Source organism: Somniosus microcephalus, chromosome 2, assembly GCF_052327205.1.
Source record: "Somniosus microcephalus isolate GS21.2 chromosome 2, FLI_Smic_1.0, whole genome shotgun sequence".
NCBI classification, from domain to species: domain Eukaryota; kingdom Metazoa; phylum Chordata; class Chondrichthyes; order Squaliformes; family Somniosidae; genus Somniosus; species Somniosus microcephalus.
Window position 1 is genome coordinate 257,037,117 of NC_140988.1, and position 25,532 is coordinate 257,062,648.

Sequence of the window (25,532 nt, forward strand, 5' to 3'; positions counted from 1 at the left end):
TATCTGTGTTGATTTGTGTCAGCAAACATTGACATGCTGACCCGGCAGCATCAAGTGATGATGGGTGTATGTATGTACTGCAGTATTGTAGTGATTTCATTTTCTTAAAGCAGTGAAAAAATTGAGTCATACTGTCACTGTTGCCAGTGTTGTGACTGATTACTTTTGGTGGTTTCCTTTTCACTGAAGATAGCCAGGACCTCTTGCATTTGGTGGACATCTGTGCTAATCGACAAGCTTCATGCTGCCCATTTCAGGATTGTGCTATCATCTTTGTGTGCCACTAAATTCTAGTTTTGCATTTTCACTTTCTCTTGCTGGAGGGCAAGAGAATGCTTCAGAGCTGGGGCCAACTCAGCTTTCGTGGCTGTAAAGACCTCTGTCAAAACTATAGGCCCCGTAAGAGAAAAGAGTGCGTTGTGAAGGCAGGAAGAGAAAAACAGAAAAAGATTAAGAAATAAACAAGGGGCAACAAATAAATACAACAAAGATAATAGAAACTATGTTAATGCTAATTATTTATTCCCTGCAGTCCATGTGACATACATAGCTTGATTTTTTAATAATGAAACAATACCACAGGTAACGTGATTGAAAATCTCACCCCTATGATTTGTGTAATGTTGAGAGCTTTGATGCTGGTATGGCTACCAGGGGGAATATTCGGTGTTTAGGGCACAATTTTTCCATGTGTATTCTGTTTTACCCATACGTGAAACAAAATGTTTTCTACTGATTTGTATTTCATGGTCTGCACAATGTACCTAATTGCATAAAACTTGCGTCTTCTTATAGTTTAAGTTTGGTTTGGTTGACAAAAAGGTATGTTTAATTAAGGAATTTCCACGACTTCATTTCTTTTGTGACTGGCTGAAAGTCCATTTCCAATTTAAGCCAACAGCGACGCCATTTTCAAGATGTAACTGCTATGCAACGTCATGCGATTCTTGCGCGCGACTCATTCATCACGCCAGTGCAGTCAATACGTCACAATGAGGGTGCTGCCCAGCACGTGGTGCCGGGAGACAGCTTGGGTTCGACGTTGCTATAACGACGACAGGGCGGTTGGTGCGTGTGGGAAGAGGAGGTTTCCACAAAGATTTGTTGCCGAAATCAAAGATGGCGGCGGCAAGGGTTGGCGTGTTCGATGCGTCGTGCGAAGCAGCGTCTGGTGCGAAGGCTTCGGTGCTAACAATTGTACACTTCAATGATGTTTATGAGATCCAGTCGCGTTCAGAGGAACCAGTGGGAGGCGCGTCCAGGTTACGATAATTATTTTTACACAATTACATGGTACAGTGAAAGGCTGTGATTTAATAATCCAGGAACGCCTGTCGCCGTGTGAGTTTCGCATAGCTGTGAATGAATTGGAAAAAAAGACACGTTGGTATTTTCTATCCTGTGCAGTTAATTGTGCCATAAACATTACATGTTTATATGATTTATCGAAAATTAGGACAACATTTTAAAAAAATGTAGCCTTCAATATCTTTCTAAATTGGACGAGTTTACTGACAACGGTAGTTACCAATCGCGGTTTTTGCAGCCAGATGTTTCCACTGGCAGGTGGGTAGGTAACCAGAGGACACGGATTTAAAGTAATTGGCAAAATAACGTTGGGGGTGTAGTGTATGTAACCGTTCCACCTTTAAGAGAACTATTTTAAGGGTTGCACTACTTTATCTTGGCTGCTGTATACTGTAATACCGGTGGTGACCACACATAAGTGCTGTGTAATGATTTATTGGGCAGTTCCGCCCTGACCTTCAACTAGTAAAGACCTGTTAAAATTTACTCTTGTGGTCTGTGTAATAATTCTCATTATAACACACAGACTTAACAGGGGGGAGGAGGAGAATTTGTTTTACTAGTTGCTATGGTCTAGAATACATTGCCTGAAAGGGTGGTGGAAGCATATTCAGTAGTGACTTTCAAAAGGGAATTGGATATATACTTGGAAAAGGAAATATTTTCAGGACTATAGGGAAAGAGCAGGGGAAAAAACATGGATCCTGGGCCCTCTTATCAATGACCCAGACTCCAGCATCCCCCCTCCTAGTAGTTCCACACCCAAGAATCCCCTCCTGTAAGTTCCCAGATCTTGGCACCCCATCTGTTTCTCTTTAGCCCCACCATTTCTCTTCCATTGCTCCCAATGCTTCCAGGCTTGGACATCACTTTCCATTATTCCCATAGCTTAGACTTTCATTTCTAGTGCTCCCAGACCTTGTGATTCCCTCTCCCAGTGTTCCCAGGATCCAGTTGCCTATGGTGCCCATCTCTAGGACCCCACTCCCAGATGCCACATTCCTTATACCAATACTATACTGGAAGATACAGGACCACTGGTGCTCCTGGAGTATGCAACACCCTCACAGTGCTAGCATACACCAAGGTCCTGTCTATCATTCCAGGGATCCCCCTCTTCACTGGTGTCAGATTTTCTGCTGCCACGCCCAATGCTTCCAGACCCCTGCCTCTGTCCTACTACAAATTTAGGACCCTGCTTCCCAGTGATACTATACATTGAGATTATCCATGAGTTCCGGCGCACCTAGCACTCCTCCGTGTTTCAGATCCTGGTACTATCCTCAATGCTATCACCTAGGATCATCTGCTCCAGTGTTGCTATACCATGGGATGTTCCCCTCACTGCCGTAAAACCCTGGCAGTCTCCACTACAGCTAGACCCTGAGAATCACCCAGTAACCAAAACCCCAACTTTCATACTCCAGTATTATCAAACCCCAGGTTCCTTGTTTGGAGTGCTACCATATGCCAGAACCAGTCCTTAATGTATCAAAGCCCAGCACCCCCATAACTGCTGCTAAACACCACAACCTCCATCTCCATTATTCCTAAATTCCACATTTGCAATCTGATATATGTTGACTACTGTCATTCTGTGTGTCCCAGACTTTGAAAATAAGACAAAGGTAAAGAAACAGATAATCATAATCAATCCACCCATTTAAGATTTTCACAAAAATGGATGGAATCTCAAAACTTAATTCCTGAAACACTGAAAATAATCCCACAATGTCATGTCATATAACACACTTTGACTTATTTAGTCACCATGGCCCAGAAATTTGGGTTGGGGGCTTCCCGCGGGTGCAAGCCCCCGACCTACACTTGCATATCGCGCTGACATTTGAAGACTGGACCTACTTGGATTTCCGGTCTGTGGCCCGGTTCAGCTCCCGGCGCGCTGTGCGTGTGTGATCCAGCGGCGTACTTAGTGCGATGAGCCGGCTGGGATCACGTGAGCACTGGGCAACCAATGGGAGTTTACAAAAGTCCATTCATGAGTTAGACATAAGACCTGTCAAACACATGAAAAGTACGGGCACCCAAAACACTACTTAAACTTTAAATAAAAGTTAAAAAAAAATTCCAATAATTAAATTAGCTATTAATAACTTTAAAAAACTAATTTAAACAATTATTCAAATTTCTGCCAAAATTTTTTTTTCAAGAAATCGGGTCCAAAAATTACCTTACTGTAAATTCTTTAAAAATAATAAACCTGTGGGGAAAAAAATTCTAACTTTAATTATTAGACCACTTACCTTATAAAATGAAGTCCTTAGTCTGCTTTTTACATTTGTAAAAAGTGGAGGCCTTCACGCACAGACAAACCTGTCAAAAAAACCGAAGTTCAACGCGAACGCGCTGCCTCAAATGTCGCAAGGGAACCGCCTCTTAACCCCTTGGTTCAGTGGAGAGGAAATGCCGGTTTTCCGCGCATGCGCTGTGCATGCTGAAATCCGGCACTTCCAACGGGCCCACGCGTGAGTACCCTGTCCGTACTCACGCGTTGGGACCGGAATTACTGGCCCCACAAGTCAATGATCCTGCTGATCATACACTGTTACATGGCATAACACTCTTGTTGTGAGAAAACAGCTCCTTAAAACCTACATCTTCGACCAAGCTTTTGGTCATCTGCCCTAACATCTTAAATGACTCAGTGTCAAATTTCTTTTTTGATAACTCTCCCGTGAAGTGCCTTGGGATGTTTTATTACGTTAAAGGCGCTATATAAATATATAAGTTGTTATCCTCCAACTCTCAATGAGCAACGCCAAGGGGGGGGTCTATGCACGTAGGCAAGTTTATCAACATTTGGCGCAGTTTGGATCTGAATGCCTAATGGTAGTTTTAGACAACTCCAAAGCAAATGTTCTGTTTGTACCCAGTTTCCTGTGGTCAGTGCCTTACCATAGCTTTCAGGCACAGCTGTAGGGCGCGCACTTGTGTTGGGATTTTGGGAAACTGAATTTAACTAAAATTTACAGGGCTTATGGCAATTCATACGAATCCCCTCTCCTTCAAATCTGCCGTCATCACCCCTCTCCTCAAAAATATAACCCTTGACCCCTTGTCCTTGCAAACCACCGCACCATCTCCAACCTCCCTTTGCTCTTCAAAGTCCTTGAACGTGTTGTTGCCCTGCCCATCTTTCCCAGAACGCTCTGTTTGAATGTCCTTTAGGGAAGGAAATCTGCCATCCTTACCTGGTCTGGCCTATATGTGACTCCAGACCCGCAGCAATGTGGTTGACTCTTAACTGTCCTCTGAAATGGTCTAGCAAGCCACTCCGCTTGTAACAAACCGCTACGAAACACAATAATAAGAATAAAACTGGATGGATCGACCTTGGCATCGACTACGGACACAACAACGGCACAGCCAGCCCAGTCGACCCTGCAAAGTTCTCCTCACCAACATCTGGGGACTTGTGCCAAAATTGGGAGAGCTGTCCCACAGACTAGTCAAGCAACAGCCTGACATGGTCATACTCACAGAATCATACCTTTCAGCCAATGTCCCAAACTCCTCCATCACCATCCCTGGGTATGTCCTGTCCCACCAGCAGGACAGACCCACCAGGGGTGGCGGCACAGTAGTATACAGTCAGGAAGGAGTGGCCCTCGGAGTCCCCAACATTGACTCTGGACCCCATGAAGTCTCATGGCTTCAGGTCAAGCATGGGCAAGGAAACCTCCTGCTAGTTAACACCTACCGCCCTCCCTCAGTTGATGAATCAGTGCTCCTCCATGTTGAACACCACTTGGAAGAAGCACTGAGAATAGCAAGGGCACAGAATGTACTCTGGGTGGGGCACTTCAGTGTCCATCACCAAGAATGGCTCTGTACCACCATTACTGATCGAGCTGGCCGAGTCCTGAAGGACATAGCTGCAAGTTTGGACCTGCGACAGGTGGTGAGAGAACCAACACGAGAGAAAAACCTACTTGACTTTGCCCTCACCAATCTACCTGTTGCTGATGCATCTGTCCATGACAGTATTGGTAGCAGTGGCCACCGCATAGTCATTGTGGAGACGAAGTCCCGTCTTCACACTGAGGACACCTTCCATCGTGTTGTGTGACACTACCACCATGCTAAATGGGATAGATTCAGAGCAGACCTAGCAGCTCAAAACTGGGCATCCTTGAGGCGCTGTGGGCCATCAGCAGCAGCAGAACTGTATTCCACCACAATTCATGACCCAGCATATCCCTCACACTACCATTACCATCAAGTCAGGGGACCAACCCTGGTTCAATAAGGAGTGTAGAAGAGAATGCCAGGAGCAGCACCAGGCATACCTAAAAATGAGTTGCCAACCTGGGGAAGCTGCAACACAGGACTACATGCATGCTAAAAAGCAGAAGCAGCATGCTATAGACAGGGCTAAGCGATCCCACAATCACCGGATCAGATCAAAGGTCTGCAGTCCTGTTACATCCAGTCGTGAATAGTGGTGGACCATTAAACAACTAACTGGAGGAGGAGGCTCCATGAATATCCCCATCTTCACCATCACAGAAGCCAGTCTTCAACCAATTCAATTCACTCCACGTGATATCAGGAAACTGCTGAGCGCACTGGATACAGCAAAGGCTATGGGCCCTGACAACATCCCGGCTGTCGTGCTGAAGACTTGTGCTCCAGAACTAGCCGTGCCTTTAGCCAAGCTGTTCCAGTACAGCTACAACACTAGCATCTATCCGACAATGGAAAACTGCCCAAATATGTCCTGTCCACAAAAAGCAGGACAAATCCAATCTGGCCAATTACCGCCTCATCAGTCTACTCTCAATCATCAGCAAAGTGATGGACGGTGTCATCAACAGTGCTATCAAGCGGCACTTACTCACCAATAACCTGCTCACTGATGCCCAGTTTGGGTTCCGTCAGGACCACTCGGCTCCTGACCTCATTACAGCCTTGGTCCAAATGTGGACAAAGGAGCCGAATTCCAGAGGTGAGGTGAGAGTGACTGTCCTTGACATCAAGGCAGCATTTGACCGAGTGTGGCATCAAGGAACCCTAGTAAAACTGAACTCAATGGGAATCACGGGGGAAACTCTCCACTGGCTGGAGTCGTACCTAGCACAAAGGAAGATGGTTGTGGTGGTTGGAGGTCAATCATCACAGCCCCAGGACATCGCTGCAGGAGTTCCTCAGGGCAGTGTCCTAGGCCCAACCATCTTCAGCTGCTTCATCAATGATCTTCCCTCCAACATAAGGTCAGAAATGGGAATGTTCGCTGATGACTGCACAGCGTTCAGTGCCATTCACAACTCCTCAGATAATGAAGCAGTCCATGCCCGCATGCAACAAGACCTAGACGACGCTTGGGCTGATAAGTGGCAGTTAACATTTGAGCCACACAAGTGCCAGGCAATTACTATCTCTAACAAGCGAGAGTCTAACCACCGCCCCTTGACATTCAACAACATTACCATTGCCGAATCCACCACCATCAACATCCTGGGGGTCACCATTGACCAGAAACTTAACTGGACCAGCCACATAAATACTGTGGCAACAAGAGCAGGTCAGAGGCTAGGTATTCTGCGGCGAGTGTCTCACCTTCTGACTCCCCAAAACCTTTCCACCATCTACAAGGCACAAGTCAGGAGTGTAATGGCATACTCTCCACTTGCCTGGATGAATGCAGATCCAACAACACTCAAGAAGCTCAACACCATCCAGGGCAAAGTGGACCGCTTGATTGGCACCCCATCCACCACCTTAAACATTCACTTCCTCCATCAATGGTGTACCATGGCTGCAGTGTGTACCATCTACAAGATGCACTGCAGCAACTCATCAAGGCTTCTTCGGCAGCACCTCCCAAACCCGCAACCTCTTCCACCTAAAAGGACAAGGGCAGCAGGCGCATGGGAACACCACACCATCCTGACTTGGAAGTATATCGCCGATCCTTCATCGTCGCTGGGTCAAAATCCTGGAACTCCCTGCCTAACAGCACTGTGGGAGTATTTTCACCACATGGACTGCAGCAGTTCAAGAAGGCGGCTCACCACCACCTTCTCGAGGGCAATTAGGGATGGGCAATAAATGCTGGCTTTGCCAGCGACGCCCACATCGCATGAGCGAATAACATTATTAAAAAATCCCTCCAATCAGGTTTCCACCTTTTCCATAGTATCAGAACGGCTCTTATCAAAGTCACAAATGACATCCTATGTGACTGTGACAAAGGTAAAACTACCCCTCGTCGTCCTTCTCGACCTGTCTGCAGCCTTTGACATGGTTGACCTCTCCTTCGTTGTGCTGCTGGGTGGGACTGCACTCACCTGGTTCCATTCTTAACTAATCGTAGCCAGAAAATGGCTTCGCTTCCCGTTCCTGCATCGTTACCTCTGGTGTCCCCCCAAGGATCTATCCTTAGCCTCCTCCTATTTCTCATCTACATGCTGCCCCTCGGTGACATCATCCGAAAACACTGCATCAGTTTCCACATGTACGCTGATGACACCCAAACCTACCCAGTTCCCAGAAAGAAAAAGGGTGGAGCTCCCAAATCTAGAGCCCCCTGGATGTCATGGGGCATACAGGGTTAGGTAAGGAAAAAAAGGGAAGCTGATGTCAGATACTGAGAGCTAAATTATGCAGAAAGCCTAGAGGCATATGGAAAGTGCAGGGGTGAAATTAAAAAGGAAATTAGGAAAGCAAAGAGATGGCATGAAAAATATTGGCAAGTAACATAAAGGAAAACCCAGGTGTTTTATAAATACATAAGGAGCAAGAGGATAACTTAAAAAAAAAAGAGTAGGGTCCTGGAGGCAGAAGACATGGGTATGGTTCTTAATGAATACTTTGTGTCTGAATTCACAAAAAAGAGGGACGATGCAGATATTGTAGTTGAGTGTGAAATATTAGATGAGACAAACATAGTGAGAGAGGAAGTATTAAGGGATTTAGCATCTTTGAAAGTAGATAAATCGCCAGGCCCAGATTAAATGTATCCCAGGCTGTTAAGAGAAGCAAGGGAGAAAATAGCGGAGGCTCTGACCATCATTTTACAATCCTCTCTGGCTACAGCTGTGGTGCTGGAGGACTGCTAAACTTGTACCGTTGTTTATAAAGGGCGAAAGGGATAAACCGAGTAATTATAGGCAGTCAGCCTAACCTCGGTGATGGGCAAATTATTGGAAAAAGATCTAAGGGACAGTATTAATCATCATTTAGAAAGACTTGGATTAATCAAGGATAGTCAGCATGGATTTGTTAAGAGAAAGTTGTGTCTGACTAATTTGATTGCATTTTTTGAGGAGGTAACAAGGAGGATCGATGAGGGTAGCTCGTTTGATGTAGGCTACATAGATTTTAGCAAGGCTTTTGACCAGGTCCCACATGGCAGACTGGTCAGAAAAGTAACATCCCATGGGATCCAAGGAAAAGTGACAAGTTGGATTCAAAATTGGCTCAGTGGCAGAAAGCAAAGGGTAATGGTCGACCGGTGATTTTGTGACTGGAAGGCTGTGTAGTGGGGTTGCTCAGGGCTTAGTACTAGATCCCTTGCTTTTTGTGGTATATATCAATGATTTGGACTTCAATGTAGGGGGTATGATTAAGAAGTTTGCATACAAAAATTGGGCATGTGGTTGAGAGTGAGGAAGAAAGCTGCAGACTGCAGGAAGATATCAATGGACTGGTCAAGTGGGCAGAAAAGTGGCAAATGGAATTCAATCTGGAGAAGTGTGAGGTAATGTATTTGGGGAGGGCTAACCAGGCAACGGAATACACAATAAATGGTTGGACACTGAGAAGCGTAGAGGAACAGAGAGACCTTGGTGTGCATGCCCACAGATCCCTGAAAATAGCAGGACAGGTAGATAGGGTGGTTAAGAAGGTATACGGGATACTTTCCTTTATTAGCCTAGGAATAGAATATAAGAGCAGGGAGGTTATGCTTGAACTGCATAAAACACTATTCGGCCACAACTAGAGTACTGTGTACAGTTCTGGTCGCCATATTACAGGAAAGATATCATTGCACTAGAGAGGATATAGAGGAGATTTACAAGGATATTGCCAGGAATGGAGAATTTTAACTGAGGAAAGATTGGATAGGCTGGATTTGTTTTCTTTGGAACAGAGGAGGCTGAGTGGAGACTTAATTGAGGTGTATTAAATTATGGGGGGCCTAGATAGAGTGGATAGGAAGGCCCTATTTCCCATGGCAGAGAGGTTAATAACCAGAAGGCATAGATTTAAAGTAATTGGTAGAAGGATTAGAGGGGAGTTGAGAAAGATTTTTTTTTCTTCAAGGGCGGTGGGTGTCTGGAACTCACTACCTGAAAGGGTGGTAGAGGCAGAAGCCTGCCTCACATTTAAAAAGTACTTGGATATGCACTTGAAGTGCCATAACCTATAAGGCTACGAACCAAGAGCTGGAAAGTGGGATTAGGCTGGATAGCTCTTTTTTGGTTGGCACAGACACGATGGGCAAAATGGTCTCCTTCTGTGCCATAAATTTCTATGATTCTATACCTCACCACCACTTCTCTCGACCCCTCCACTGTCTCTAAGTTATCAGACTGCTTGTCCGACATCCAGTTCTGGATGAGCAGAAATTTCCTCCAATTAAATATTGGAAAGACCGAAGCCATTGTTATGTCCGTGTGTAATTGAGACACGGACTGCAGGAGTTGGTTATAACAGGTCTTTACTGAGTGGAGACAAACGGGAAACTAACTATGCAAAGTTACTCCACAGGCTTATATACAGGGGTGGTCACTACTGGTACTGCAGTATACAGGGGCTGCAGAATATAGTTCCTTCTGCAAAGTACATACACTACAATTCCTTCCCTTTTAGCTAAACAGTGCATAACATTTGATTAATAATTGAATAACATATTTACAATTACAGTTGTCATACACAGCTGAAGTTAAGCAATTATAAGTTCAGTCTTTGAGGAGGCTTCCTGATTCTGTCTGGATAACGCCTCTTTGGGGTATCAGGTTCTTCTGGCAGAGTTGATTCGGAATCAACGTCGTTGTTGGGTTCGTCTGCTTCCAATATTCCCGATTCTGAGGTAGATGCAATTGGTACTTCGGTTTCCTCACCAGGTGTATCGGATCGGGGTGTGGAATTGACGTTTTCCAGTGACTCTAGAATCTGGTCAGCATGGCGTCTTACAATGCTCTCTCCAACGTCCACGGTATACATGAGAGGTCCTTGCCGTGTGCAGATCGTTCCTGGCTGCCATTTCTCTGTGCGGTAGTCCCGGGCCAAAACTGGTTGACCTATCTTAAAACTCCTGTTCGGCCTTTCATTCATATTTTGAAACTGCCTGTTCTCCACATCTCTTCTGATGTTTGGCTTGACCAAATCCAAGTGGCATCGTAGTCTTCGATTGAAGAACATCATGGCTGGAGTTTGGTTGGTAACCGCATGTGTTGCATTCCGGTAGGCAAACAAGAAGTTATCCACCTTGTGTTGTAGGGGTATGTCTTCATTGCACGTTGCCTTGATAGCCTTCTTGAATGTTTGAACAAACCTCTCAGCCAATCCATTGGTGGCTGGATGATATGGGGCGGATGTGTAATGCTTAACACCATTGTTCTTTAAGAACCTCCGGAACTCTTCAGACACAAACTGTGGTCCATTGTCGGAGCAAATCTGTTCAGGCAGCCCATTTCTGGCGAATATGGTTCGTAAGACTGTGATAGTTTTTTCTGTGGTGGTTGAGGACATTTTTATTACCTCTGGCCACTTTGAATGTGCATCCACCGCAATTAAAAACATTCGAGTCCATAAATGGACCAGCAAAATCAATGTGCACCCTTTGCCATGGAGATGAGGGCCATTCCCATGGATGTAGAGGGGCTTGTGGTGGGGCGTTTTGGACCTTCTGGCATCCTGTACAGCTCTTGGTCATCTCTTCGATTTCTCTATCGATTCCTGGCCACCACACAAACGCTCTGGCTAAGTTCTTCATTTTTACCCCTCCCAGATATCCCTCATGAAGCTCATTGAGCACTCTATCCTTCAATTTGGGTGGAATTACTACTCTGGATCCACACATCAAGGTTCCTCTGCACACTGACAGCTGTTCTCTTCTCGGCGAGAATGCTGGCAATAGTGGTTCGCCATGTGCTGGCCATCCCTTCACCGTTAAATCATAGACCCAGGAGAGTGTCGGGTCATTTCGTGTTTCCTTTTCTATGTTTGCATTCGTCACAGGTAGACATTTGACTATGGTCGAGTAGAATATCTCCACTGGATCCACTGCAGGTGCTTCTTCCACCGTCGGCAACGGTAGGCGCGATAATCCATCAGCATTCCCATGCTGTTTAGTTCCTTTGTACTCGCTGTCATATTGGTGTGCCCCTAGGAAAAGGGACCACCTCTGTAGCCGTTGTGCTGTCATTATCGGGACGCCCTTCTGAGCGTTGAAAATGGAGGCAAGAGGTTGATGATCAGTTAGTAGAGTAAATTTCTGACCGTGCAGGTAGTGATTGAAGTTCTTCACCCCCCACACCAGGCTGAGGGCCTCTCTGTCAATCTGGGCGTAGTTACGCTCGGCTGAAGTTAACGAGCGTGACGCAAAAGCTATCGGCCTCTCTGAACCATCAAGGAATTTATGTGACCGTACCGCTCCAATGCCGTAGGGAGACGCATCACACGCCAGCCTTATCGGTAGTGATGGGTTGTAGTGAGCCAATACTTCTCTTGAAGTGATTAGGTCTTTACTCTTCTGAAAGGCCCGCTTACATTCATCGCTCCATTTCCATGCTACTCCAGTTTGTAGTAGGGCGTTCAGTGGGTGCAGAATTGTGGACAAATTCGGCAAAAAGTTATGGTAGTAATTCACCAATCCGAGGAATGACCTCAGTTGCGACACATTTTCAGGCGCTGGAGCCTTAACTACCGCTTCAATTTTGTCAGGGGACTTATGTAACCCCTCTTCATCAATCACGTGGCCACAGTACGATATCTGTATCTTAAAAAACTCGCACTTGGGGCGATTGGCTCGTAGCCCATGTTCTCTTAGTCTAGTGAGCACCTGCTCTAGGTTGGCAAGGTGTTCACTGTCATCTTCACCTGTCACTAGGATGTCGTCCAAGTAACACTGAGTCCCCGGAATCCCTTGCAGGTCTTGTTCCATCGCTCTTTGCCATATCGACGGAACTGATGCTACTCCGAATACCAGTCGATTATACTGGTAAAGACCTTTGTGAGTGTTTATCGTGAGATACTTCCTAGAGGATTCTTCAACCTCCATCTGCAAATATGCTTGTGTTAGGTCTATTTTTGTAAAACGCTTCCCTCCAGATAGTGAGGCGAAAATATCTTCTATCCTCGGGAGAGGATATTGTACTGTGTGAAGGACTGGGTTCACCGTCACCTTGAAGTCCCCACAGATGCGAACCTTCCTTGGCTCCTCAGACTTATTGTTTAACGTTTTCTTCATGACAGGAACGATGGGTGTCGCCCACTCGCTCCAGTCTACCTTAGATAACACGCCTGCATTCTCCAGATTCTCCAGCTCTGCCTCGACGGCTGGGCGAATTGCATATGGTACCGGTCTTGCTTTGAAAAACTTGGGAATTGCATTCTCTTCTATTTTTATCGAGGCGGTTACGCCTTTAAGAGTTCCCAGTTCTTGTTGAAATACCTCTTTGGCATTAGCTACGATTTTTGACAATCGTCCAGGTGTGACGTCATCATCCTTTTTACCAGTCACCGTCAGTGCCTGAATGCAGTGCCAGTCTAAACTTATCTTTCTGATACATTCACGTCCCAATAACGGAGGTCCACCATCTTGCAGTATGTACAGATACAATTTCTGTATTTCCTTGCCGTTGTATTCGACAGGCACCCTTATTTTCCCTCTGGGGTATACTTTTTGCCCCGTATACGTCGTCAAGTCAATGGATGTCTCTTTCAAGGGTATGTGTGAGAATAGCCGCTCGTAGTCTCGTCGATTCATGACGGTCAGGGCTGATCCTGTATCCAATTCCATTTTGACTTGGGACCCTGCTATCATGAGGGTGACCCAAATGGTTCAGTGATCCTCTTTTGTGATTATGTTGTGGAGTTTGAGACAGCTTAGTCTCTTGTTCCCGGATTCACTATCGCTCATCTGGTCTTCAGAACTATTGTCCGTCATCTTTGTACTTTCCTGTACTGTTCCTTAGTAGCCTTTTTGTTGTCGTTAGTCTTCTTCCCAGACCTGCAAACTCGTGCAATGTGTCCCATCTTTCCGCATTGCCTGCATATTTTGTCCTTGGACCAGCAGTCCTTCTGGTCATGGGTTCTGCTGCATCGATAACATTTTTCAAATACCCGTGTCATTTCGTGGGTGCCGTATTCCTGTGGCTTTTGCTGTATTTCCGCAGCTCCCTTTGCTGCTGCTTCGTACGATACTGCCACGCTGAAAGCCTTATCTAGCGTCAGCTCTTTCTCTGAGAGTAACCTCTTCTGGGCTCCTTCACTCAGGAGTCCACAGACAAATTTGTCCCGTAGAGTATCTGCCAGTCCTGCTCTGAACTGGCAGTGCTTTGATAGCTTGCGTAGTTCCGTAAGGTAATCAGCATTGCTCTCATCTTTATGCTGACTTCTCCTGTGGAATTTAAATCTTTCTGCTATCAGCAGCGGTATAGGATTTAGGTGTTCCTGTAGGATATGAACAATTTCGTTAAAACTCTTCGCCATCGGTTTGGCTGGAGTAATCAGGTTCCGCAATAGGCCGTACGTTCTTGCGCCCATTAAGTTTAGTAGTACCGATGCCTTTTTCTCATCGGCTACTTCGTTTGCCTCGCAATATACTTCGACTCTTTCCACATACGTGGTCCAATCTTCTATTGCATTATCGAAGGCAGTGATATTGCCAGTCTTCGGCATCTTGGAAATCTAAGATGGCGCCTCCCGCGCTTTGCCTTCTTCCCCGATTTAACAAAATGGCACCTCCCGCGCTTTCCGTCTTCTCCGCTGCTGGTAGCGCTGTTGCTGGCGTTTTATGCCTTGATGGCGACGCCCTATGGTCTTCGCGCACTTCCCTCCCGCGCTGCTGCTAACGCCGCTCTCCGCGGTTCCCGTGGCAAACTGTAGCTCCTCGCGGCTTTCTGCGCTTCTAATTTCTTTATTTTCCCGTCGTCGGAGCAACCCTACGGGACACTTTCCTCCCTCTTCTCGGGTCTGTTCACTGCCCGGCTTCGTAGCACCGGCCGCTCCCTGTGTGCTCCACCCTCTCTCTCTCCTCTTCCCGACAACGCTGCTCGGCCCCGTTGCAAGGCCACCCGATTGAGCTCTAGCCCGCCGCAGCCCAGGAAGGATCAGTGTACTACCTGCCACCAGCCCGATTAGCTGGAACACCATCGACAGGATAACCAAGCCCCGCTCTCGACAGCCTCTCCTGCAAATCTTCAACTCTGATGAATCAGAGGCGGTTGCCCACGGTTGACGCCCGTTTCTTCTGTTTGTTTTTTTTTCTTTCTTCCTTCTGGCCTCGACCTCTGACAACTTCGCTTCAGGGATGGATCCCCATGAGGTGGTACAGACTGTAGGTAAGTTCGAATCTGCTCGTCGCCAGTGTTATGTCCGTGTGTAATTGAGACACGGGACTGCAGGAGTTGGTTATAACAGGTCTTCACTGAGTGGAGACAAACGGGAACTAACTATGCAAAGTTACTACACAGGCTTATATACAGGGGTGGTCACTACTGGTACTGCAGTATACAGGGGCTGCAGAATATAGTTCCTTCTGCAAGGTACATACACTACAATTGTCTTTGGTCCCCGCCACAAACTCCATTCCCTAGCCACCCACTCCATCCCTCTCATCTGTCTGAGGCTGGCTCAGACTGTTCGCAGCCTTGGTGTCATATTTGAACCTGAAATGAGCTTCTGACCACATATCCGCGCCATTACTAAGACCACCTATTTCCACCTCTGTAACATCGCCCGTTTCGGCCCCGCCTCAGCTCAGCTGCTGTTGAAACCCTCATCTATGCCTTTGTTACCTCTTGACTTGACTATTGCAACGCACTCCTAGGTGGCCTCCCACGTTCTACCCTATGTAAACTTGAGGGCATCCAAAACTCGGCTGCCCTTTTCCTAACTTGCACCAAGTCCCGTTCACCCATCACCTCTGTGTTCGCTGATATACATTGGCTCCCGGTTAAGCAACGTCTTGATTTTAAAATTTTCATCCTTTTTATGAAATCCCTCCATGGCCTCGCCCCTCCCTCTCTCTGCAATTTCCTGCAGCCCCCCCAACCCCCGAGATATCGGTGTTCCTCTAATGTTGACCTCTTGAGCATTCCTGATTTTAATTGCTCAACCATTGGTGGCTGTGCCTTCAGTTGCTGAGGCCCTGAGCTCTGTAATTCCCTCCTTAAACCTCTCCGCCTCTCTACCTCCCCTCCTTCCTTTAAGACGCTCCTTAAAACCTATCTCTTTGACTGAGCTTTTGGTCATCTGCCCTAATTTCTCCTTGTGTAGCTCGGTGTCAGATTTTGTTTGATAACGCTCCTGTGAAGCATCTTGGGATGTTTTACTACGTTAAAGGTGCTATATAAGTACATGTTGTTGTTAGTATTACATTAGGTTGACCAAAACTCTGAAAGCCTTTGAAGAGTAACGGCATAACATTCCATCAGCAGCCTTTACCAAGGTTGAAGAGACAGTGGACGAAGAGTCTGGCACAAGTGAAGGGAAAGGAAACCCAAGATGCAGATTTGGGTCTACCTTGTTTGATGGCTTTTGAAGTGGAGGTGGTGTGTGGAAGCTGAGTTTCTGTGCCACTTCATGGCAACAGACCCATGTTGTAGCGTGCCTACAAGAAGATGGAGCCAAATTTCAGCCCACAGCTGACTATTACTGTCACTTCATGGTAACGACATTTCCTTACAGCAGATGGATCTAGTCAGCCTTTTTTGCAGTCCAGATCTGGAATCTCAAATAGTATGTTAGCTCCACAGTGCCAGGTGAAGGACACCATGGAATAGGTGTCTGGAAAGGGAGGGAGAGCAGCAAAAATTGTGGGCCACACTTGGACCAGTGACACAGCTAAAAGAACACTTAACGCCTTGCAAAGGAAGTTTAAGGAGTTGGGCACTAGATGGAAAAACAAGACCTTAAGGGTGGTAATCTCCAGATTGCTTCCTGTGCTACAAGTTGGACAGGTTAAGGAGACGAAGATCAGAAACGTCAGTGCGAGAAAAGAAAAGGGTTCACCTTCTTGAGGCATTAATGAAACTTCTGGAACAAGAGAAAACTATACTGAAGGGATGGCGTTCACTTGAACCGAAATGTCACTAATTTGCTTGTAAAGAGGGTAAGTCGAGCAGTTGGAAAGGATTTAAACTAACTTGGCAGAGGGTAGGGAAAGTCTAAGTTTGAGAATAGAGAGGCAGAGTAGCATTAATAACGCTAATGGAATAGAAGCAGAAGGCTTGACTATAATAAATAAGTGAAAGAAAGAACTTGGGCAGGATTTTCATTGGGCCGTGGAGGCGGGATTGGAGGCATGTGGGGGGTTAAGATCCCAAAATCGGGGGGCACAAACCCATCCCGCTCCTAACCCGCCTCCATGCCAGTTTCAAAGGAGGCGGGTACCTGACCCACACTGGGACCCGCCTCCCTGAGGCGGGAAGGGGATTAGTGCCAATTAACTGCCTGTTAACAGGTAGTTAACGGGCAGTTTTTAGCCTAATCCCTGTTTTCATTGTTGAAATGTGAGATTCCTGACGGCTCCAAACCACGCCAAGTTAGCGAGGCGGGCCGTCGGGATGAAGGGCTTGGAGGAGTCGAGATGTCTGGTGTTCAGGTGAGTGATGGGTGCATGAGTGCAGAGGTAAGTGTGTTTGGTGTGTTTAAAGTGTTTAAAGAAATTTTACTTACATTTAGATACCTTTACAGCCTTCCTCCCCTCAGGTCTCGGGAGTCCCTCATCTCACCGGCACAGAAAGCAGAATGGCCGCGATCTGTCAAAAGTTTCAGCTTTCTGTTCTGGGGAGATCTCTAAATCATCCTGAGAGGAAGGAATGAACTTAGTGTACAGATTGTCAGTGTTTGACAGCTTCAAACAGCTGTCGAACGCTGATATTTCATCTGTCAAAAGGTCTTGACAGATGAAATACCAATCTGTGATGTCACCTGTTGCCGGGTGGCCCTTAATTGGCCTGCTGAGCCCACTGGGTGGGCTCAACAAGGTCAATCAAATCAAAATCATGTGGGTTGGCTAGAACTCGATGGAGGCGGGACTACAACCCCGAAAGTTGTAGTCCCGCCTCCTACCTGACTCCTCAATGAAAATCCAGCCCCTTGTGTTTATAAGAGAGAAAATACTATCAGGAAAAAGAGAAAGAATCAGGTTCTGAGATACTGAGAGATAAAAGACTGTTGTAGAAGGGGCAACGGATCTCAAAACACTAGATGAGAAATCAGTTAATAGACTGAGGGGGTGATTTTGCCAATGGGGAGCTTTTGGAGGTGGGACTCCCACATGTCGGGTTTCAGTCCCGCCTCCATCAACTTCTGGCCAACCCACACTATTTTCCCTTGATTGACCTTAATAAGCCCGCTTAGCCGGCCAATTAAGAGAAAGCTGGTTGCAGAGAACGTCAACGTATGACGTTTCATCTGTCAAATTTTTGACAGATGAATTGTCATCATTTGACAGCTCTGTGAAGCTGTCAAACCATGACATTCTCTGTAGTTTGATGAGTTCTTGAATTCAAGACCTCATCAAACCTCTTTCTTTTTCAGAAATTAGATGTTTGTTGCATTGGAGAATGCAACGGCCATCTGTCATGTCTACCACGGAGGTGCGAGACTCTTCGCATACTCTCCGACTGAAGCCTGCAGGGAGAAACAAAGGTAAATACACTTTTTCTAACACTTTGCACTTACCTCAGATACTCACCTCTCCACACTTGCACCCATCACTTACCTCCACAGCACACTTTTGCACCCCTCCGACCCACTACTCTCCTCGGTGACCCTGGCGGGGTTCGGAGCCATCGGGAAGCCCGCACTTGCGTGAGAAAAATGGGGATAATCCTCTTATCTGCCTGTTAACTACCTGCCTTCAAAAGCTCCCCATTGGCAAAATCACCCCCTCAGTCTATTAACTGGCTTCTCATCTAGTGTTAACAGGCAGTTAAGTAGCTGTAATCCCTTCCCGCCTCCAAGGAGATGGGACCCGGGACGGCTAACCGCCTCCTGGCAAGATGGCACAAAGGCGGGTTGGACCTCCATACCCGCCTCCCCAGGGCTGGCAAGATCGTGCCCTATGGGTCAAGAGTCCAGAGAACAGGATTGAATGGTATGTATGTGAATATACAAAGCATTCATAACAAAATTGGAGAGGTAGCATTATTAATAACTATGGAGGGATATGATATAGTAGCTATAATGGAAATGGCTTAAGTTTGGACAGGACTGGGAATGTAATATTCCTGGTTATAACATTTTCAGAATAAATAAGGAGGAAGAAGAAGGATGGTGAGGTGGCAGTGTTGGTGAAGGATTCTATCACAGTGCTAGAACATTAGGAAGGAAGGGAAATGGTACAATTCTTGGTGTGCATTACAGGCCACCAAACAATGCAGATGAGACAAGAACTGCAGACAGGGTCAGAGAGATGGATAGGAACAACAATATTGGGTGATATCTACTATCCTAAGATAGACTGGAATAAAGGTAATGTGGTCAAAGTGTAGAATGCTTCTAGGACTGCTTCCTAGGTCAGTAAGTTTCTAGTCCAATAGAGAAAGACGCATTGCTTGAATTAGTTCTTAGAAATGCAATGGGGTAAATAACTGATATGAGAGTAGGCAAACAGTTTGGAAATAGTGACCACAACATAGTTAGATTCAATTCAAGAATAGAAAAGGATAAGCAAGAGGCAAAAATAAGTGAGGAAAAAAGCAAAGTTCACTGAGATAAAAAGGGATTGAGCCCTATAAACTAGATTAAAAAAGTTAGTGAACAGGATGACATCAGTAGTTCGAAGTATACAGTTGGAGGAATTTGTTCTGGAAAAAAAATAACAACTCCAGACACACAAGTCACTGGGTCCTGATGGCAGCACGGTGGCATAGTGGTTAGCACTGTTGCCTCACAGCGCCAGGGACCCGGGTTCGAATCCAGCCTCGGGTGACTGTCTGTGTGGAGTTTGCACATTCTCCCTGTGTTTGCGTGGGTTTCCTCCGGGTGCTCCGGTTTCCTCCCACAGTCCAAAGATGTGCAGGTTAGGTTGATTGGCTATGATAAAAAATTGACCCTTAGTGCTAGGGGGATTAAATACGTGGGGTTACTGGGATATGTTGGGGTAGGGATTACGGGGATCGGGTGGGATATGTGTCGGTGCAGGCTCGATGGGCCGAAATGGCCTCTATCTGCACTGTGGGGTTTCTGTGAATTCTGTGAATATACACCCTAGGTTCTTGAAAAAAATCAGAGGGGAGATGGTAAAGCTCTGGTCACAATTTTTCAGTCCATTATACAGATTGTGCCATGGGACTGGAGAGCAGTCAATTTAACACCTTTGTTCAAGAAGGGAGAGAAGGATAAACTATGTAACTATAGACGAGTTGGTCAGTTTTGAGAAAGCAATTAGAGTCCATAATTCAAAATAAAATTAGTAAGCATTTTGAAATGCCTGGGTTAAACAAAGACAGCCAGGAAATGTGAAAGGCAAGTCATGTTTAACAAATTCAGTAGTGTTTGAATGTTTCTTGTTTCTCGGCGACTAGAATTGGACACATTACTCAAGTTGCTGCCTGACTAGAATATGCAGTTTAATCACAACTTCCCCTGTCTTGTATTCTACTGGTTCTTTAATGTATACATCAAAAAGTGGCTTCCCTTTAACATGTACTTCATTAAAATTATTTGATGGTGTGCCATTTCCATCTATGTAATATTTCATGTTTATGTGGCATTGCTGATGGGCAAAAGAGCCCCTCTGCTTGTTTAACGCACTCAATCTATCTGCGTTCTTCTGTCTTTTTGTCTTACACTCTTTCTGTATTCTACTTTTTCTCTCTGCCCATGCCTCTCTCTTTTGCCATCTCTTTTATCTCTGTCTGACTGACTTTATTCTTCCTCTTCTACATGTCTCTCTATATGCCTCTAACACCTTTTATCTTTGTTTTTCTCTTTGTCGCTCCTTTTCCTGTCACTTGGCATTTAGAGCTAGAATTGAAATTCTGACCCTTTGATAGAAACAAAAGTGGATACAAAGGAGGGTGCAAGGGGTTGGATAGTCTTTCAGTTGACATTATGCTAGATCTGAAGCTGTAACCTCGATTGGTACTCGTGTCTTGAAGCTGCTGCTGTATTCATGGCCAACAGTCTGGATCCCATACCTGGGCTGAGGCAGTGTGGAAAAGCTACAGCTGGGAGGGAGCAGTGAAGTTGGGGTTTGAGGCTGGTAGTGACTAGGGATGCCCGGGCCTTGGAGGGAGCATAGCTTGGGTCAAGGGTTTAGGAGAGCTGCTACTATTTCACACTTGGTGAGGTATATGCAAATGAGGCATTTGTCCCTGCTAACCACAAGTGATTTTATTTTAGGCCACACGGCTAGCATGAATTTTTATTTAAAAATACAACTCTTAAAACCTTTCTGTCGTTGTAGCACATTGCAGTTCATTAATTACAACAGTTCTATTGATCAATTCATTTTTATATATGACTGAAGATATTTGGGGGGAAAAATTCGGTATTGACCGTTTTGGGGTGCTAACATCGCCTGGGCACAAACTTTAGCAACTGTTGCTAATTACCACTGGCGACCGCGAAAATTCGTTTTAATGTCCCAAGAGGGAAGTGGAGTGCTAAATCAAGTGCTATACACTTCTCTTAGGGCGTTAACGTCGGGGAGCAGGGCGCACCGCAGAGCCCTACTCAAGTTCAGGCACTGTCAACTACAAGTACTCAGACAGACTGCCATCTTCCAGCTCTTAAAGGGGAGGTTCAATCATGCTGCACAGCCTCATTCTGATCATTGCTGCTTGTGACCTGGGCCTGTGAGGGGCTGCAATCCATCAGCCACAAATCTCCTGGCTGATCAGAGGCCCAGGGAGAGAGCTCGCCGGTTCAGCAACCAGGCATTGGAGGCTCTGGTTGTGACTCTGGAACGCCGAGGGGCAGTGCTGTTCTTAGACACTGGCAGAAGGCCATTGCCGCAGGAGTTCAGAAGGATGTGGAGGGAGTTGGCCCAGTATGTCTCGGCCAGCGGCGTTGTCCACAGGACTCTCATCTAGTGCTGCAAGAAGTTCAACGACCTCACTTTGGTGGTCAGGGTGAGTACATGCTTCAAAAACCTCTACATCCCACCATCTGAACCTCACTCTGCACAGACGGTATAAACCGCCAAATCCCCAACACTCACCCACCAACTATGCCCATCTACTAAAAGTCACATCCACATCTCACACGTTGCATACATTAACAGTTATTCAACTATGGCTGCACACTCACTCACATGCTGTCCTTTTTCTTGCAGGCCAAGCTTGCTCATAACAGGAGGGAGCATCAATGCATGGGAGGAGGCCAGGCGGAGCTGCACCCACTTACACAGCTAGAGGAGCAAGTGCACAGCATCATCGCGGCCCAGGTCATGGGTGCTGTGGCAGTCGTAGAGATCGATCCCCTTGGGGACAGCAGTGGTATGTTCATCATCTCTCCCGCTTCTCTCATACCACTTCCCCCTCACAACACCAGCCCTTCCCACTTCCCACCTAACGCTACTGTCTCCATTCCTTGCTCCCTTCCTGCCCCCCTCCCCTGACATTAAACCCACTCTTGTGCCTTAATGCTTTCAGATAATCAGCCACCATCTGACCAGCCTGTCCCTCAGCTTCCCAGTGGCAGCGACGCGGGAGAGGAGGAGGAACACCAAGCCGAAGCCTCACTGCCTGTGTCTCACGGACATCCGATAATGGGGCCACGCGGTCACTGGAGGGGAGCAGAGGACATGGCTGTGATGTGGGTGAAGCTCCGGGACCCAGCAGGCTGCAGCAATGCCATGGGGGAAGGGAAGCTCGCGGGCTATCTCCCCAGAGGGTGAGTGCGCGCACGAGTTCTGCTGCACAGGACTCGGATGAAGATCTCGATGTTGAGGCGATGAGCATGCACACTGAGCTCATGGGTGCAATGGCAAGGGTGCCCGAGAGCATGGATGCACTGGCTAGGAGCGCGGAGGAGACCGCCTCCAGCATTGCTCTCATCCCTGCGCAAACCATCGAGCCCATCCTTGGCACTTGCAGAAGATGGTTGACTCGCAGAGAGACCGTGGGGACCCAGACCTCATGCCGCGTGTCATGGGTGAGGTGGCAGCAGCTATTGCAGCCCAGGCCGAGGCAACGCAACGGCTTAGTGCTGTAATGGAGTCAGTGGTTGGTGCCATCCAATCTCAGACTGCTCTCATGCAGCCTCAGATTGATGCCATGCAAGCGTTGACTGTTGCCATCATCGCTGGGTCGCCCACTGTCCACCGGGGATCTCACAACGCCGCAGCACGCCAGCAATCTGCTCGAGCAGTTTGCTCTGGATGCTGAGGTTCTGCCCCGGGGGTGTGGCAGTGTGTTGCTCAAGCAGGAAGGTACTGTTCTCTCGCAGGATGACAGCATTCCTGCTCCCGCCATTGTACTTGCCGTAGCCTGTAACCCAGCCATTCCAGACTGCTGCCACCCATGCTGAGTTGGTGCAATCTGTAGCTGGGCCTTCCAGGCCCCGAGCTGGTCGAGGGCGTCCTGCAAGGCCATCTGTAGTCTCTGGCTCCCAGACTCAGCAGCCTTCCACCAATCTTGCTGCAGCCACTGGGGCCACATTACGGGGGAACTGTAGGGTTGGAAAGGGGGGAATTGCAAAGGGGAGGGATATCATTGAGGAAGGCCCAGTAAATAAAATGTTAATAGCAAATTGGGGGAGTGTGTGTACAAAAGTTGATGTGTTTGTAAATATATTGTCCAGTTTGGTAAGAAATAGTTTTTTGCTAAGCACGTTTGTTCATAAATTGTTGTTTGTTTATTATTGGTTGTGTTTGATAAGAGAGTGTTGTGCAGAATAATAAATGTTTATTTCAATGTAGTAAATTTTGTGATGCTTCTCATTTGACCTTTGCCTGGTGATGGGGGCTGCGAACTGGCTGTAATGATGTGGTTGTTCTGCGCAAATGCCATGTGCGCTCTCATTTATTGGAAGCGCTGTGTAATGAGGCGTTCACGAACGGCCCTTGTAGAAGCAACATTGAGCGCCTCCCTCCTACGTTGGTGCTGCTCCTCCTCCTCTTCTTCCTCCTCCGCCGCCTCCTCCTCTTCCTCCTGAGGTGGACCTGCAATCCCTGGTGGCAATGGCTGGGTCCTCAGAATGGCCAGGTTGTGCAGCATGCAGCACACAACTATGAAAATGGAGACTCGATCAGGGGAGTACTGCAGGGCTCCTCCAGAGCGGTCAAAGCAGTGGAACCATTGCTTTAGCACACTGATAGTCTGTTTGATCAGGTTCCTGGTGGCGCTATGGCTCTCATCGTATGCGTGCTGAGCAGGAGTGTTGTAGTTGCGGAGAGATGTCATCAGCCAGGTGGCGAGTGGATAACCCTTTCTCCGAGCAGCCAGCCGCAAGCTTGATGTGGTGGGTGGAACAGTGCTGGGACACCAGTCTGTCGCAGGATGAATGCATCGTGGCTACTGCCAGGATAGCGGGCATTGACAGCGAGGGTGTGCTGTCTGTGGTCGCACGTGCTGTCTGTGGTCGCACAACAACTGCATGTTCAGAGAGTGGTAGCCTTTGTGGTTGCGGAACACCTCTGCATTGTGATGAGGTGCCGCAGTGCCACGTTGGTGCAGTCAGTGGTGCCCTGAACCATGGGGAAGCCCGCTATCCTTGCAAAGTCACATGAACGTTCATCCTGTTTGTCTCTGGTCATGGGGAAGGAGATGTACTTCCTTCTGTACAGAGCATCTGTCATCTCCCGGATGTAGCAATGGACGGCGAACTGTAAAATGTTTGCAATATCCCCTGTTGAAGCTTGGAAGAAACCGCTGGCGTAGAAATTGAGAGCGACTGTGACCTTCATTGCCACTGAGAGAGACGTCCTGGTCCTGAGCTGAGGCTGGAGCTCTGGCTGCAGGAGGTGGCAGAGCTCTGTGACCACCTGCTTGCTGAAGACATTGCTCCGCTGACCGATGAATGTAGGAGAACTGCTCCTGGAATACCCTGGGTGGGTAAGGTCTCCTGTTAAGAGCCCTGTTGGCCCTCTTCCCTCTGGCCATGTTTTCAACTCTTTCTCTCTGCCTCTGCTGCCTCTGACAGTGAAGCTGGAGGGCGAGGTCCCGTGTGAGTACTGCACTGGAATGTCAGCTTAGATTTTGTGCGCAAGTCTCTGGAGTGGGACTTTAACCCACAACCTTCTGACTCGGACGAGAGTGCTACCCATTGAGCCACGGCTGATACCAATTGGCATTTGGCAAAGTATATGGACTAATAAATGAAAGTCAGCACGGATTTGTTAAAGGCAAATTGTGTTTGACTAACTTGATAGAGTTCTTTTGATTCAGAGGGTTGATGAGGGTAGCGCGGTTGATGTGTATATGGGCTTTCAAAAGGCGTTTGACAAAGTACCACATAATAGACTTGGCAAAATTAAAGCCCATGGGATTAAAAGGCAGCATGGATACAAAATTGGCTAAGGGACAGAAAGCAGGGAGTAGTAGTGAATGGTTGTTTTTCAGACTGGAGGGAAGTGTAGAGTGGTGCTCCCCAGTATTAGGACCACTGCTCTTTTTGATATATATTAATAACCTGGACTTGGGTATACAGGGCACAATTTCAAAGTTTGCAGATGGCCTGAAACTCGGAAATGTAGTAAACAATGAAGAGGATAGTAACAGATTTCAGGAGGACATAGACAGACTGCTGAAATGGGCAGCCATATTCCAGATGAAATTTAATGCTGAGAAGTGTGAAATGATTATTTCGGAAGGAAGAATGGAGAGAGGCAATATAAACTAAATGGTGGAAATATCAGCAGGTCAGGCAGCACCTGTGGAGAGAGAAACCGAGTTCTGACGAAAGGCCATCGACCTGAAACATTAACTCTCTTTCTCTCTCTCCATAGATGCTGCCTGACCTGCTGAGTATTTCCACCACAGAATCATAGAATGGTTACAGCACAGTAGGAGGCCATTCGGCCTGTTGAGCCCGTGCCAGCTCTCTGCAAGAGCACTGCAGCTAGTCCCAAT

General features: G+C 47.0%; 1 protein-coding gene across 1 annotated transcript in view; it reads left to right on the forward strand.

Moving 5' to 3' along the window:
• Positions 1-944: 944 nt before the first annotated feature.
• Positions 945-25,532, forward strand: part of LOC147123346 (uncharacterized) — a 100,252-nt gene continuing 75,664 nt past the window's right edge. Inside the window, exon 1 of the mRNA XM_085971323.1 lies at positions 945-1,262. Within this exon, the coding sequence (XP_085827449.1) occupies positions 1,120-1,262 (143 nt within the window). The 5' untranslated portion in view covers positions 945-1,119. The remainder of the gene's footprint in view (positions 1,263-25,532) is intronic.